General features: G+C 37.9%; 1 protein-coding gene across 1 annotated transcript; it reads left to right on the plus strand.

Moving 5' to 3' along the window:
• Positions 1 to 1,614: 1,614 nt before the first annotated feature.
• Positions 1,615 to 14,597, plus strand: LOC114470097 (nuclear RNA export factor 1-like). The gene is made up of 20 exons (XM_028458111.1): positions 1,615 to 1,846; positions 3,590 to 3,785; positions 5,037 to 5,196; positions 5,279 to 5,347; positions 5,676 to 5,756; positions 6,291 to 6,360; positions 6,755 to 6,843; positions 6,961 to 7,068; positions 7,166 to 7,275; positions 9,119 to 9,155; positions 10,453 to 10,521; positions 10,672 to 10,727; positions 10,840 to 10,947; positions 11,091 to 11,149; positions 11,622 to 11,737; positions 11,820 to 11,862; positions 11,948 to 12,026; positions 14,150 to 14,332; positions 14,414 to 14,474; positions 14,550 to 14,597. The coding sequence occupies exons 1-20, from the start codon at positions 1,831 to 1,833 to the stop codon at positions 14,595 to 14,597; spliced, it is 1,758 nt and encodes a 585-aa protein (XP_028313912.1). The 5' UTR covers positions 1,615 to 1,830.
• Positions 14,598 to 16,369: the final 1,772 nt, after the last annotated feature.

Genomic DNA, 16,369 nt, shown 5'->3' on the forward strand with positions numbered 1-16,369 from the left:
GGCGACAATATTACATTAAGAATCAATATAAATGATGTGATATGAAGCAGCAGCCACTGTCTTTATATCCAGTGTAACAGGAGGACTCTCTATGTAGCCATCCTATGCTGCTGACACATCTCCTCAGACACATTTTATTCATATTATTTACCGCTCGTCACGTCACTGAAGTAATAAAGTGATGAAGGGACCAAAAAGTGTGACTAATTACGGGTGATTTAAGCCACTATAGTCACTGAAGACTGAACACACCTTTAGAACAGGCTCATATTCATCAAACAACGGCTTATTTCACCCACTAGGATGAATAAATCACTCTCTTCCGTTTGGTTGTCATGGCAATTTGAGTATTCTGTGATCCATTGATGATGGCTTTTTTTTTTAATCGCGCGCGTGCACGTAAGTAACCCAAGGTTTACATACTCAGGGTTGATTGACCCACTTCATACCAGCTTTAATGTAATCCGATACCCAGAGTTTTCCATCGTGGGGTATGTTGACCCAGAGTTTATGGATAGACTCAGAGTTTGTTAACCCGCCTTTATGGAATACCCCTCTGGGCTACTCCACATGACAGGTTGGACATATTAGACATTACATCATTAATGATGCAATGCACGGGCGCCGTACCTAATAGGTGGAAACTTTTTTAAAAGTGGTGTTGTGACCATATGCTGGACCCCGTATGCTGTCCTGTCCCATCCATCCTCCAACACCTTCATTCCACACACGCTCTTCATTCTCATTGCTTTGTCTTTCTGTACTTTCGTTTTACAATCAATCAATAAATTCCCATTTCTCACAAACCTCGCCATTTCTATTTCTCCCTCTTTACTTTCTAACTCTCCGGTTACTCCAATAGGACTGCATTTCAACGTCTCCACATTGTCTGACTCTAGTTTTAACATTATCTTGTGACAGTTTAGCCATAGTCTCGCTCTCTCCACTCCAAACAACATGTGTTTTTCCCGGTCGAGACTCGCCCCTCAGCCGTGAAACGCGTCTACATCCGGTCGGTCAATTTTATGGCCGTTTGAGTACATTTAAAAGGTTGAAACATTGGTATTTAAAAATCATTCGAAATTTATGTTTTGAGTAAATTTTAAATTTTTATCTATTTTTTATTAATGTTTGGTTTTTGATTGTCAATGTTGTGTATTGTGTTTAAATCCTTTTTTTGTTTCTTTTTGTCTTTTTTTTCATTAACAATTAAAAACACCACAAAACAGTCATATTTACATATTTACATATTTACATGTGTACTACTAAAAATAAAAATAATATATATATCTTTTTTTAATCATTTTTTGATCAAATGTTTGATATAGATCATACAACATTCTTTTATTTAAACGTAAAAATATTTAAAAAAAAAAAAAAAAAAAAAAAAAAAAATATATATATATATATATATATATATATAACAAATGTATTTATTTTAATTAACAATTAAAAATACCAAAAAAAAAAAAAAACCTAATAATATCACGTTACCGCAGATCTGTCGTAAGGAAGCGATGAAGGAAGTGACGTAGTATACACGCATGCGTAGAAAGGATTGGGCACTGACCGTTGACTTCAGTATAAACAGGAAGTTGCCCAGCTCTTTCATCTTTACAGTGGCAGCTGTTACATACTAACTTAGCAGCTCCATATCGTCGTATCGCTGACATCTTTGTGTATTTTTCTCTCACATACGTTGAGACAGTGTGTTTTAGTCTTTCTGTTGTGTTTCATACATTTTGTTGGGATAAAGAAGAAGTCCCTCTTTCACGGACTGTTTGACGGAGCCGAGTTTTTGTCTTTGAAAGACAACACGGTCACAGAAACATGGCGAATTACAACGGTAAGAGACTTCTGTGGAGCTCAGTGTTAATATCAAACATCTGCTGATTCCTTTTAGAGGAAGACGACTTTAAAATGAGGAGTGAGGTCAGCAGAGCTAAGAATAGGCTCCAGAGTGGTGGTAACACAGTGTCATGGAGTCTCTGTACACAGCTGGTATATTGTCTAAATACATGTAAACCATGTGCCAAACTACACTGTACCTACAATCTATGGATCCTTTTAGGTTATGTAATATCTCAGTATTAGTTATGAAGGTGAATGACTTGGTTTGTGCACTGAGCTCTGACACAAAGCACAGGGCAAAGGTTGCTCTAGTTTGTGGGGTTTAAATAAGGTTTTATATTTGTGGGGAAATTGGTTACGATCTATAAACAAAACCCCAAAAACACTGTCAGAGTGAACAGAACCAGACCAGATGTTCACTACACCTGGTTTCCCTCCACAGGTCCTGGACCATGTCTCCTCACACACTAGGACTGTTTAGTAGAGATGTCCCAATGCAACTTTTCCCCGCTTCCGATACTATACCGATATTACAGCCTTGAGTATTGGCCGATACCGATCCGATATGACATCAGCACAAATCATACAAACTTTTATGACTTATTCTGTAGTGTGGAATGTTATAAAAGGTTTGATCTAGTGATGTCACTCAAACAGAGATCAATAGTCAACAACAGTCGGGATGATAAAAACTGACCTATTTATTATTAACTAATTGGTTACATATAATTTAACCTTCACCTATAATATCTACAGTATTCTATAACTGAATTAACATAATATATATTGTAGATTTTAGATGCAGTCCTATAAAATCTGATATTCATTATTTGGTTGATAATGGACCGATATCAATATCGAAACGGGACATCCCTACTGTTTAGGATTTATTTTTTGGATGTTTCATCTTGTAGCTGCTGCTCATGTTCTTTATATTTTCATTTGAGTTTTAAACCAGTAAAATAAAATCAAAATAACAGCACTATTTATTTGATTTTTTGATTTGGTTTAGAAACATAAGAACAAATGACCAACCATATACGGATTGAACAATGAAAAGATCATACTAAATGTATTTTACTGTGTTTGCAGTACAAACTATAGACAGTAGGTGTGGAAAGGTATATTACATGTAATTATACAACAGTAAACGTTAGCATTTTACAAAGTCATCTTGAGCTAAATTGTAGCGTGTTGCTAATGGGGTCTTCTCCAACACCTGGTAGACATTAAAAGTAGTTTCTCTGCCGTCATTGTTAAACAAGTTAAAAAGTATTTTATTTTGAAGTGTTACAAATGTCAAAAGGTTCACATTAAAATACCTGTTTATGCACATGACACATTTGTTTTATCTCTGGTTGTTAGTAAAGCCCGACATGTATCAACATTTAACGACACAGATTAATTTAATTTCACTGATTAAATTTGCTTATTCAATTCCTTTATTAAAATATTTCATTATGTAGGTATACTGTAAATGTATAATTTTAGTATTTTTATGACAATTGAATGCTGGTACAAAAATACATTTCACTGCACATTGTACAATATAAGACAAAGCATAGAGATGCACTGGGCTATAGGAAAATTATTGGCCAAAATCAAAAATGAAAAAAAAAACAAGGCCAAAAACTGAAAGAAATTATTTTGTCATTATTAGTAACATTGCATTTATGGCTATGCATGTGTACTAAACTCACTGAAATTATAGGTTAATGATGTTTATTTTCTTTTACAGAAGACAATGACAGATTTGCACCCCAACATTTTGGCAAAGGCCGAGGCCCCTACAAGGGACGGTCGTTCCGCAGAGACCGGCAGCGGGGGAACCACCGTGGTGGATGTGGAAGACCTGGAGTGTGGTCCAGGCTTTCCCTCAATAGAGATGTGACCATGAGTGACAGCTCTCAGGATGGCAGTTCTCATCAAAGATAGTAAGTGTTGACTTTCATTAAATGTTGTCTTCATAGGAATACATGATATTCCTGAAACAACATTCAATTCATGCATTGTAAATGAAAAAGTAGCAGTAATACAATAATAATTAATAGCTGTGCAGCGCTCGAGTCAATGTGAATAAGACGCAGTTTTTAAATGTTGGTTCACAGTTGCAGATGGTCCCACATGTTTTAACCCAGACATTTAATTTAATCATCACAATCCTGTTTCTTACTACAGTATTTATTTATATTGCAAGGTGTGTGTGTGTCTCTGAAATATATCTGTGGATAAGTAGGGCCCTATAAAATACATTGTTTAAATTACTTTTTTTTTTTAGAAATATTTATAATTTTTTAAAGAAAATATTAGTTTTTAACTCCTGTGAGGAAACAAATTAAAAACTAATAAAATAATAATAATAATTAAACAAAAATGTGTGTCAAAAATAAAATAAGATACAAATAAAGGTAGATATAAGTTGTAGTGACATGGATTATTCTGACTGCTCCTTTTTAATTATTTATGTTATATAAATATGTATGAGAACAGCTTTAATGTCACTATATTTCCTCTCGGGCATCAATGGTTTACTGAATCTGATCAGGTTTATTGATTAACTTTTGATCAACTTAGTTTAAATAAACCTAATTTAAATGATCCTATCTTCTGTAGCTCTGATGAGATGTTAGAATGTAACATTCTAATAATTTTGCTCCAACGGACTTTTATTTTGTAAACCGGAAGTTCCCACTGAAACTGTTCTACTTGAGGTAGCTAGCTGACTGTGAATGTTTACCTACGAGGCACAGACAGACACAACAGTTCGAACACTGAGCAGGGGAAGATGATTAAAGTTGATCACATTCTCACGGAGCATGGCTGCGCTACACAAAAAATGGGCGGAGCTTCACAGGCACAGCAAAGTTAAACGGGCACTGGAGGCTCTGTAGTTGGGAGGCAGCGATGATTTGCGTTGCTTTTTAGACGGTGTTTGTGGTGATTTAAGATGAGTTTAATGCAACCTGAACAGGAGGAGGGAGGGTGGTGCACCTAATAGGCGTTCCCCGGAAACATCTCCCCATTTAAAAAAACAGTTCTTTGCCCCACGGTGACGGCGTTTCATGTCCATTTGCGCATTTAACCATTTTCATTGGTCGATTTCGTGATTCCGTTCATTCCGTGGTCACTTGCATTTTGCTCTTGTACAGAAATCATTATCATTAATATTATTTTGTCTTGTTCAGCAATCCTTATGGGAGAGTATTTAGCAAAGGAGACGCCCGTATGGACAGAGACTGGCCACAAGGCAAAGGTGGAGGTGGCGGCAGAGGAGGAGGAGGAGGAGGAGGGAGAGGATCTTTCAGAGGAGGAATTAAAAGCCGAATCGGCTGGTTCAAAATCACGGTGTGTAAGCTCACACTCACATCTAGCTAATCTGCTTTGTGATTGGTCTAACAGCATCTTAATTTGTTTGCCTTGTCAACAGATTCCTCACGGCAAAAAGCATGACAACAACAAGTGTTCTCGCAAGGTCACAGTTTGTGATGGCTATAAGGTACGTTTGTGATGACAACTGGAAACACAAACTCACTTCTATGAGAACTTTGTGTTCAGGATCTGTTTTCAGCTTTGAGCTCATGTACACCTGCCTTTATGATAAATGTTTTTATTACTTTTTTCATGCAAATGGTTTGAAAACTGAGCTTCAGGATTTCAGTTTCTAAAAAACCAATTACAAGGGTTTCTGAATACTTCAAATTGATCAAGGATTTCTTAGAAAACTACAGTCAAAACCAGTTTGCTAAATGTTCTCACAGGCTCTACATTACTGTTTTCACTCATTAGTTTGTGATCTTTTTTTTCCTTGACTGATGTTCCTCAAGGTGGATGTACATGTCAACCGCAGTAATCCCCCCAAATTCTGCCTCTCAGAACTGAAGGTTGAAGAATTGGAACATCTGAAGGTCAGTGATAACAAATCATTCAGGAGGTCAGTGTAGACATTGTAGAGGAGTTCAAATACCTGGGAGTGGTAAGAGACAATAAACTGGACTGGGGGAGGAACACTGACTCCCTCTACAGGAAGGACCAAAGCCTTGTGAGGTCCTTCAACATCTGCAGAAAAATGCTGAGGATGTTTTATGAGTCAGTGGTGGTGAGCGTGATTCTCTACGATGTTGTTTGCTTTGTCCTGTTGTCCACAGGAATTTAAAATTGGGAATATTCTAAAATAGAAACTTTTCATGGGAATGATGTATAGGAATTTACTGGACATTTTGAGTTATTTTAAATAATAATACCATAGCCAAATGTTAATATCCATGCAAAATAGTACATACATTAGTACATCTTATTTTTTAGGACTTGCAGAAAGTAGTATGTTTGCATTAATTGGTCAAAGTTGTTGTCTGTTAATGGTTAAATAGTTAACCATGAGCATCCCTGATTTAAAATAATGTTTTTGAACTGTTTTAAAGACGTTTTTTTCTCTTTTCTAGCAATGCATGTCAAAACGTTTTGATGGTTCGCAGCAAGCTTTGGATCTGACCAGTATTCACACAGACCCAGGTAACCACACCACCTCTTTTGGCATTAGATAATTCACAATGTTGGCCACTTCCTTTGACATCTCAAAGGAAACACCTTGGATTGGTGTTGTTTTATATAGTGGAAATATTTATCAGTCACTGCTTTTTAAAACACAATCTAAATGGCTTGTGTTACTGGGTTAACAGGCTGGAAGCACCAGGTGATACTTTTATATACAGCTTACATTTTATTATTATTCATTGATTACAGTTGGTTTCATAATGTATTATTATTATTATTATTTTTACTTAAAATGTGGTTTAAATGTTTTAAATCTTCAGAATTGTGTTGTTTCATGATGCCTGTTTTTCACCGTCCTTGTGGATTCTTTCACAAGTGGACGTGAATGTTGAAACTTTTATCTGTTTAACAGACTTGGTGTCCCAGGATATCAAAATGGTTTTAAACAGGAAAACAAACATGGAGGCCATCATTAAGATCATTGAAGACAACATTCCTCAGGTAACGGTCATACGACAATCAGCAACAATCTGTGTATCTTCATATACTGTGGATACTTTAAAAGTTAGATCATCAAAGTGAAGTCCAGACCTAATGAAATCAATGTTTTCTTTGCAGTTGACAAGCTTGAACCTCAGTCACAACTGCATCCAGACACTGGATGAACTCAGCGAGCTTGTGACCAAAGTGCCTCATCTGAAGGCCCTGAACCTTTCACACAACGACGTAAGACTGGCCGCTCCAAGGCTTTCATTGTCATGTTTGTGTAGTAGTGTTGAAGGTTCATGTGTTGACGCCTACCGGCTTCCTGTTTGTTCTTCAGCTGAAAACTGAACATGAGCTGGACAAGTTGAAGGGGCTGAAACTGGTGGAGCTGTGGTTGCTCAGAAACCCTCTCTGTGACCTTTTCAAAGACCCATCTTCATACGTCAGGTCAGTTTTCTATTCTGGGTTGTTACAGATGTTTACATGTGAGCTCAGTAGATTTACTGTGACAACAAAGGATGTTATTGTCATTTTACTGTTAAAATCCTGAATATATGATTGTAGTCTGTTTACCAGATGTAGTTCTGGTAACTTTGTTTTCTTATGATTCCTAAAAATAGTTGACTGACCGCTCTGCATCCAAGAAGCTAATGTTTCCATAGTTCATTAAAACAGACGCCCAGTTATTGGTGTTCAGCCCGTGAAATACATTTGTTGTGTAAACATTTGCAGATTGAAAAAGATTTGATCCAAATTTAAAGTTTTGATGATTTATTATCGAAGGCAGTTTCTGCCAATCCAACGTCTTATATCTGAGTTTCCCACAACATGCAACCAACGTGCGTCAAACCCGCTGTTGTGTGTTTTTGTTCCTAATCAATGACTGAATTTTCCCACAGTTGATGGAGAACTTATAAACCAAGGAAGACCCAACAATGTCCAAATTGAGAAAAGTGCTTTGTGTATGGTTGTGTTAAATCACAGGGTCTAACAGTGCACTAACACATGAATGATTCACAGAAAATCAAACTGTACCATGTTTTGTGACCCCACTTTTAAAAATGTGATTCAGAACGAGCACTGGTGTAAATGTGAACTCAACCATTTAATTTAGTCCCTGAACAGCAGCTGTGTTGACTACGAGAGAGTTAACGATGACGCTGTGGAGGCGGACCACACCTCCATTAGCATTAGGAGCTAACACATATATCCTGACTGTTGCATCGCAAAACATGCTGTTGCTTATAGTCTGTATTCACAGGTGCACAGCGGAGGTGGGGCGCACACAGGCTTCTGTGTTCACCATCACCCTGAAACGGACTGAAGTCTCTGGTATGAAAGTGAAACCGCTCTAGGACTCTCCCTTTTAACATGCTGAGTAAACAAAACAAGCGCGTACACACACACACACACACACACACACAGCTTTCAGAGCCAGTAAACAAGGAAAAAAGTTGGCGCTCAGACGCTCCGTTCCAACCGAGAGACATTGTAACGGTTTACACATAGATTTTCACCTTTATGCACACGAGTGAAATACTATAAAACCGTGTCACGTAAAGCAAACAACTCTTCAGTTTAAATGAGACGATAAAAAAACACAATGGGAGCTTCTACAGAAAGTTTCATTAGGACAATGATGTCATTGATCGATAGGCATTACAGCCGATCACATGAATTGCATAAAATGCTAAATATCGGCCGATCCGATAAAGCCGATCAGATTGGTGTAAAAACACCAAAGATATAGTCATTTATACTCTTTCCTCTACATGTACTTTCAGACACACTATAGTTTAGTATAAAAACATTCTCGTAACTTGTAAATTGCTTCCTTTCCTGTGATTAACATTTCTTTTTCATGCTTAAATCTAAATGTCATCTGTAATCAAATGAAAGGACATGTGACCAGAGCAGAATTTAGCTCTCACCACCTTGGAACTTGAAACCACATTTTATTTTTCTTGTCACTCAGTCTCTCTGTGAGAAATCTTTCTTTTTACGCTTTGGTTCCCATGAAGCTCTACCCAGCTCTCCTGATCTGATTAGCTGCTACAAGCAAACTGCTAAGGTGTTTTATATATATATATATATATATATATATATATATATATATATATATATATATATATATATATGTTCTACACAGCACAGCGTAGTGTTGCAGTGAACAAAATGAATGTGCTAGTGGAGCAGCAGGTCTTACTGAGTTTTACAGTGATTAACTTATTGTATCAACTTTGAATTCTCACACTAATTCTTCTGCTTTTCTATTTTGTTTACGTACCAGTGCTGTGTGCCAGAAGTTTCCCCAGCTTCTGAAGTTGGTAGGTCTACTCACTCATTCATTCATCAGCAGTTTATGGTCACTCACTCTTCATTTCTACCACCATAGTTTTGATACTAGAGGACCTTAGTGTTTAAAGTCTTTTTGTCAATTCTCAGTTGTGTTAAAGCTGCTGTGAACAATAATGATCTATCAGATAAAAGACATGGTGTAAACCTCCATAGATCAATAACTCAAACATCAATTGCACAACAAAATAATAAAAAAGTTGAAATTGCAGCTTGAAAGTTTGTTCCACGTTTTGTACATTGCATTGTGGGATGTGGAGTCCCATAGAATAGGATAGAGGTGTACTTAATTCTGTCAAATAAACTTCCCAACATACTTCTGGTGTTTTCACAGACTGAACGTTGCAGTAAAAACAGTGGTGGAAGTTATTTACACAGAAAGTTCTATATATTCAGCTGAAATTGAATGCCTCACGTAGTGATGTGATGTCACGGTGACAAACTACAACATGAATGAGTCGAGCCACTGAAATCCTGATATGAATTAAATAAACTTTCAAACAACAATTTCAACCTTTTACATTTAGAGTGATCTATCATACAGTATATTAATCTGAGGTCTACAGTATGTCTTTATCTGATTAAAAAAATAAATAAATAAATAAGAAGATCTTATCTAGCAGCTATAAGTACAGTTTATTGTAATTGTTTACAAGATGTAAAATCATCAAATAAATAAGTAATTTTATTCCCCCCAAATATGTATTAATTTATTTTTAGGGACGATGCAATCAACATAGTTACAATAAAGGTTTACAGCTGATGCGACGCATAAAGAGCTTCTAGCTAATGCTAATTCACAGCTCATGTCCCTGGTTGGGCCTTTTTACACAATTTACATTAATAAAACATTTGTATGAAACTTTTTCAATCACACGATCACACGTACATTCACACAGACTCAGTGTTATTTACTTTGGTTTGTTTTCAGACTGAACCCTAGAAGTGAACATTTTAAACTCAGTTATGGTTTTAAGTTCTGTGATTAATGAGTTCTACAGCTTTGGGCCTGAGTACGATGTACCAGTCACTATATATTTATTGACTGGTTCATTGAGTTTGTTTTTATCCACATGGACCAACCAGATTAGTTCAGAGGTCACAGATTAGATTTGTTCTGGTTCCTTGAGTTTAGTTTGCGTTTTGGTCCAGTGGTTTTTAATGATAATGTTATGGCCAGTGTCAGTCATGTTTCATATAACACCAGATATTCACCAAATGAACTGATATTTTCCAACTTGTACTAAACTGTGTATTGTTCCTCATCAGGATGGAAATGACCTCCCCCCACACATTGGCTTTGATGTGGACACACCCACCACTCTCCCACCTTGCAAGGTTAGTCAGTGTGATGCTGAATTGTCTGTTGTGTTCAAAACGTCACTTTTTCCAAATATAGAAGCCACTATATTTTTATATTCAAGCCTTTTCTTTTCTGTAATGAACGTCTCATTTCTCCTGCTAAATGTTGACCATGTGATCACACAGGGAAGCTGCTTTGGCTCTGATGACGCTAAAGTCTACATTCAGCACTTTTTGCAACAGTGAGTTTCTAACATTTTTCTCGCTGCTGCTTCACAGCGTTTCTAACAATAAGTAGGAAATGACATCAGTGATTGGTGTTGATATGCAGAGTGTGTTTTGTTTGTTTCACAGGTACTACAGTGTGTACGACTCTGGAGACAGACAGCCACTGCTGGGTGTCTACCATGATGAGGCGTTGTTTTCACTAACAACACCGTACAACATCCAGAATCCATCAGGGTAAGGACACACACACACACACACACACACACACACACACACACACACACACACACACACACACACACACACACACACACACACACACACACACACACACGTACACGTTTGAACTGAGTGCTGCTGATTTCTTTGTTTTTCAGGAGCAGTCTGAGAGAATATTTCAAAGACAGTAGAAACCTGAAGAGGACCAAAGACTCCAGTAAGTTCTCCTGAAGTCAACGTATGACTTGTAATGATTAGGGTTGGCTACCGAAACCTGGAACGAGTATGGGACCAGTTCCCATGGAAACGCTAGTAACCAATAAGAACAAAGATTTCGGTGCCACACATTACTTGATACACATGACGTTGTTGTTGCTGATCAGATCATTGATCAATGACCTAATTTCTAACCGTAGCACATGCACAAAACACGGCCTGAAAGAAGGTGCGTGACACTATCCGCCACAGATAAATGAATGTGAAGTTTAATAATAGTTCATTTGTTTGTTGTTTTGAGTTAAATGTGTTAAATTTGACTCGAGAAATAAAATGTCATTTTGTGATTTTGAAGTTAGTTTAAAATAATGATTTTGCACCAGAAGCGTTGAAAAAGTAGCGAGTAGTAACGATACCCAACCCTAGTGATGATGGAGCCCACCTGATGTTTGTCTTGTTTTCACCTGCCCTAGCGATGCGTTTCCGTCTGCTGAAACACAGACGACTGAATGTGGTGGCGCTCCTCAACGAGCTGCCAAAAACCCAGCATGACATCAGCTCTTTCACCGTGGACGTAAACGCCTACACAGTGAGTTCACGTCTGATCTGCCACACACTGAGGTACATCATTTGTGTTGTTCACACTCAGCCAAACTGCTTTGTTTTCACAGAACACACTGCTGTCCTTCACAGTGGGCGGAGTCTTCAAAGAAGGTCAGTATCTTAGTCGTCATGGTTATAAGAAGATCCACTGCATCTGTTCTCACTAACGCTTTCCTGGGTTTTTGGGCTTTTTCAGTTGTTGTAGATGATAAATCTAAAGAATCTATAAAGGCCTTCTCCAGAGTTTTCATCACAGTTCCAGCAGTGGATTCTGGGTAAGTTACACACGTAAAACCAAAGTGCTCATTATCAGCTGTAGCTTCAGATAATGCTTGCCTCCACTAGTATGACTGGAATGAACAAACAGTAAATACTGTTTCACCACATGTGTTTTCTGTGTATTCCTATATTTACCTAATGTATATTTATTTTTCCATAAAATACATTGATAAACAATAATGTTTTACACAACAACCATTGTTATTGTAGAGATTACTAGGGATGGGCACCTTACACATTTAAACCGATACTCGGTACTCGTAAATCAGTATCGGTACTCAACGATACCACTTTTTAGTACTTTGTGTGGTAGTAAATATTAAATAATATAATACCAAAATATTCCAGTTATTACCATATTTATTTCTATTAATATTAATAATAATAATAACCACATCTTTAACAATTATATAAAAACCAACATCTGTTTGTATTGTAGCAACAATATAATCAGGGTTGGGGTCAATTATAATTGTAACTGCTTAATTGATAATTAATTACAATTAAAGCATAATTATTATTGTTATTTTTTAAAATCTGTTGCTGTCATAATTGTATTTGAGTTCAGATAATTGACTATTTAATTGTAATTGCCATGGAAATTCTTTAAAAATTGTCAATTATAATTTAAGGCTAAACTGGTGAACCATGTTACAGTTCTAAAGATGAACTAAGGCTTAGGCTGTGTCTGAATAGTCCCTCCTAGCTCCTTTCCTATCCACTTTTCCTTAACCCTGTGGAAGATGTCATGGAGTTAAGGAAAGGTGTTAGGAGAGGAGTTAGGTAAAGGTGATCACGTTTGTTTTGATGATCAGACGCACTTCCACAAGGTGATGTAATAATCCTATGGCCACGCCTCCTTTCCTCAGAAAATTTAAACGCTCTTTTATCACGGCCACCACTTAATCACTTCCAGGTGTTAAAGGACAGTGGATAGGAAAGGAGATAGGAGGGACTATTGGGACACAGCCCTTACAGAACTGTACAGAACTGTAAGGTTGATTATCAGAGCTATGCAGATGACACACAATTATATCTATCACTGAACCCAGATGACCATGGTCCCATTGAGGTGTTGTGTGACTGTTTAGAAAAAAAAAAATAAACTGCTGGATGAGTGAAAACTTCCTTCAACTAAACCATGACAAGACGGAGGTGATTGTCTTTAGTAACAAGGAAAAGAGGACTGCTGTCAGCAATTATCTTGAGTCTCGATCTTTAAAAGCTAAAGACCAAGTCAAAAACCTTGGTGTTCTGATTGACTCAGATCTTACATTCAGCAGTCAGATCAAATCTATCACAAAAACATCTTCTACCACCTAAAGAACATCTCCAGAGTGAAAGGTTTAATGGCTCAGAAAGATCAGGAGAAACTGGTCCATGCTTTTATCTCCAGCAGACTGGACTATTGTAATGGTCTTCTGACAGGAATCCCCCAAAAGAGCATCAAACAGCTACAGCTGGTTCAGAACGCTGCAGCTTGGGTCTTAACCAGAACAAAGAGGTCAGAGCACATTACTCCAGTTTTAAAGTCTTTACACTGGCTCCCAGTCAGCCTCAGAATAGACTTTAAAGTTCTGCTGCTGGTGTATAAATCTGTGAATGGGTTTGGTCCAGAATACATCAGTGACATGTTAGTCAGGTATGAACCCAGCAGGTCTCTCAGATCTATGGACACAGATCAGATAGTGGAGCCCAGAGTTCACAGTAAACATGGTGATGCTGCTTTTAGTTGTTATGCTGCAAAGAAGTGGAACAAACTGCCAGCGGAGCTGAAGTCAGCATCACATGTAAACATTTTTAAATCAAAGTTAAAGGCACTTTTTTTCTCTACTGCATATGATTGAGAGAGAGATTTTTTGTCATGTTGTTGATGTAATGATGATTTTACTGATGATTTTAATTGATTTTTACTGATTTTACTGATGATTTTAAATGTTCTTATTGATTTTAAACAATTGAATGTTTTATCATGTAAAGCACATTGAGTTGCCTTGAGTATGAAATGCGCTATATAAATAAATTTGCCTTGCCTTGCCTTGCCTATATTACTGTAATATTAACACCATAGAAAGTCTCTAACCATTGAACCCTGTGGTCCTCGTTCATACTTGAACAGTTTGTGCATCATCAACGACCAGCTCTTCATCAGAATGGCTACAACGGAGCAGATCAGCAGAGCTTTTGTGGCGCCTGCCCCGACCCCTTCCTCCAGCCCAGTGCCCACCCTCACTGCCCCACAGCAGGAGATGCTCAGCACCTTCTCCCTGAAGTCAGGCATGAACCTGGAATGGTCCCTGAAGTAGGTGTCCTCTCCTAATGTCGTTTACCAGACTAGGATGAATGTCACAGCTCACTGGTAAACACTGTCCGTGTGTTGCAGGTGTCTGCAGGACAACGAGTGGGACTTGAACCAAGCAGCACATATCTTCACTCAGTTAAAGGTGACACGACTCTAAACAATCCACGTCATGGTTTAAATGTGCTGATGTCTAAAGTAGCAACTGTTTCTGTTTCAGATGGCGGGAAAGATCCCAGACTTAGTAAAACGTTCCGTTACGTTGTAATCTTGGTTCTCTGAGTGGAGAGACTATCTCTCCACCATGAGGCCGCTCGGAAACCATTCCAATCAAAGTGATTGCATGCACACCTGGGGCTTTTAAGCCCGTGCATGGGCCACGTAGTGGTGTGTTTTAAAGAAATATCCACGTCAACTGTCCTTGTACATATGGAATATGTAACTGGGTGGAGAGATAGTCTCGATACGATAGAGAACATCTTTGTATTAAATAAAGTCAGAATGAACTTATATGAACCGTTTGATCTGATATTTGATCTGAATATTTTTGGGTAGTGAGTGTTTTAGATGGATAGATAGATGATAGATAGATAGATAGATAAACAATAAAATCCTTGGTTTTAGTTGAGTTCAGCAGGAGCTGTGACACATGCCACAATTGCAGTCATCAGAGAACTTCTGCATGTATCAGAGTTGTAACTAAAGTCAGCAGTGTAGAGGGTGAAGAGGAGGGGATAGAGCACAGTACCCTGAGGTGCTGCAGGTCAATGTTGAGGACCTACAGCCCCCCGCTCCAACGGTGAGGGTCCACAGCCATGATGGTGAGTTTCTCCTGGAGAAGGCTGGGATGGATTGTATTAAAAGCACTGGAAAAGTGGAAGAATAGCATCCTCACAATGGAGTGTCTATCTATTAGACACTCCATTATTTTATTTCTATTAGAAATAAAATAAGTATAAAAAATAGCATAAACGGTATAAGGATATCTGAGCTGGTGCATCTTGTCACTTTGTGTACTAATCCTGCCAATTATATATATATATATATTATTATTATTTTTTTTTCACCATAGAGGGTTTTCACTGACGTCACATTCTGGGCAGTAACCCGGATGCCCAGCCATTTTGGCGGCACTCGGGGGTAAACACTACATGTTGGAGGCACACGGAGGTAACCACTGCGATGGATAAACCACAGAAAAGCTCCTCATAATGTGTTATAGATACAAAGGCAGGGAAGGACTTGGTCTGCAGGAAAGGACACAATATTTGGAAAAACTACGCTTTATTGATGGTGCAGATCTATTTGAGTCGGCTCCCTTGGATCAATGACGACCCTGAGAGTCTTCTGTCTATTATGTATCCAGACATCGTTGACTACTAGGTTTTCTCGCCAAGCCCATACACAGCAGAAGACCTTAAATCTTATAGAAGGTTGGAGGCCTATAACCAGATGTTTTGTGGATGGGTGAGGGAGATGCAGTATTAAGTCATCAACAACAGATGTGTCGTGAAGGCCAAAGTATGTAATGCAATAACATCTTTAATCAACCTAACCTTAACTTTATGATATCATGAATACCCAAAGTGTAATGTTAGCCAAGAGTTTTTCATTTCAATGACCTCCAGTTTGATATGCATTAGTCCACAGACCACAGTCTACAGCACTTATCAATATCAAAGTTTAAATTCACTTACCTGACAAGAAATGGGCCCAAGGAATTTGGATGTTTTTCAGATTTTTGCCTCGTACGTCCTAGTTTAGCTTTGCACAAGCGCCTCCTTTCCTCTGATGACTTTTGACATTGTTCTCCCTGATTCGTTATAACTTTTGGAAGTCTACAAAACTCCAAATGTTTTTCGCAATAATTCACTATTTCCTCTCGATATTCAGGATTTGCTTGTGTGCGTGCGCTTTGTTTACCTACTGAATATTGCCAATATGTCACCTTCAGGGTGGATGACGCACCGTGAAAACCCTCTATTGACTTCTCCAGAATGAAACATCTGACACTGAAGCACAAGTTTCCTGTAAAAGTAA

This window comes from Gouania willdenowi, chromosome 9 (assembly GCF_900634775.1).
Source record: "Gouania willdenowi chromosome 9, fGouWil2.1, whole genome shotgun sequence".
Taxonomy (NCBI): Eukaryota; Metazoa; Chordata; class Actinopteri; order Blenniiformes; family Gobiesocidae; genus Gouania; species Gouania willdenowi.

Coding starts and splice junctions, on each gene's coding strand:
- LOC114470097 (XM_028458111.1), top strand. Junction 10,728..10,839: donor ATTCAGCACTTTTTGCAACA/GTGAGTTTCTAA, acceptor TTTGTTTCACAG/GTACTACAGTGTGTACGACT. Junction 11,738..11,819: donor TGGACGTAAACGCCTACACA/GTGAGTTCACGT, acceptor TTGTTTTCACAG/AACACACTGCTGTCCTTCAC.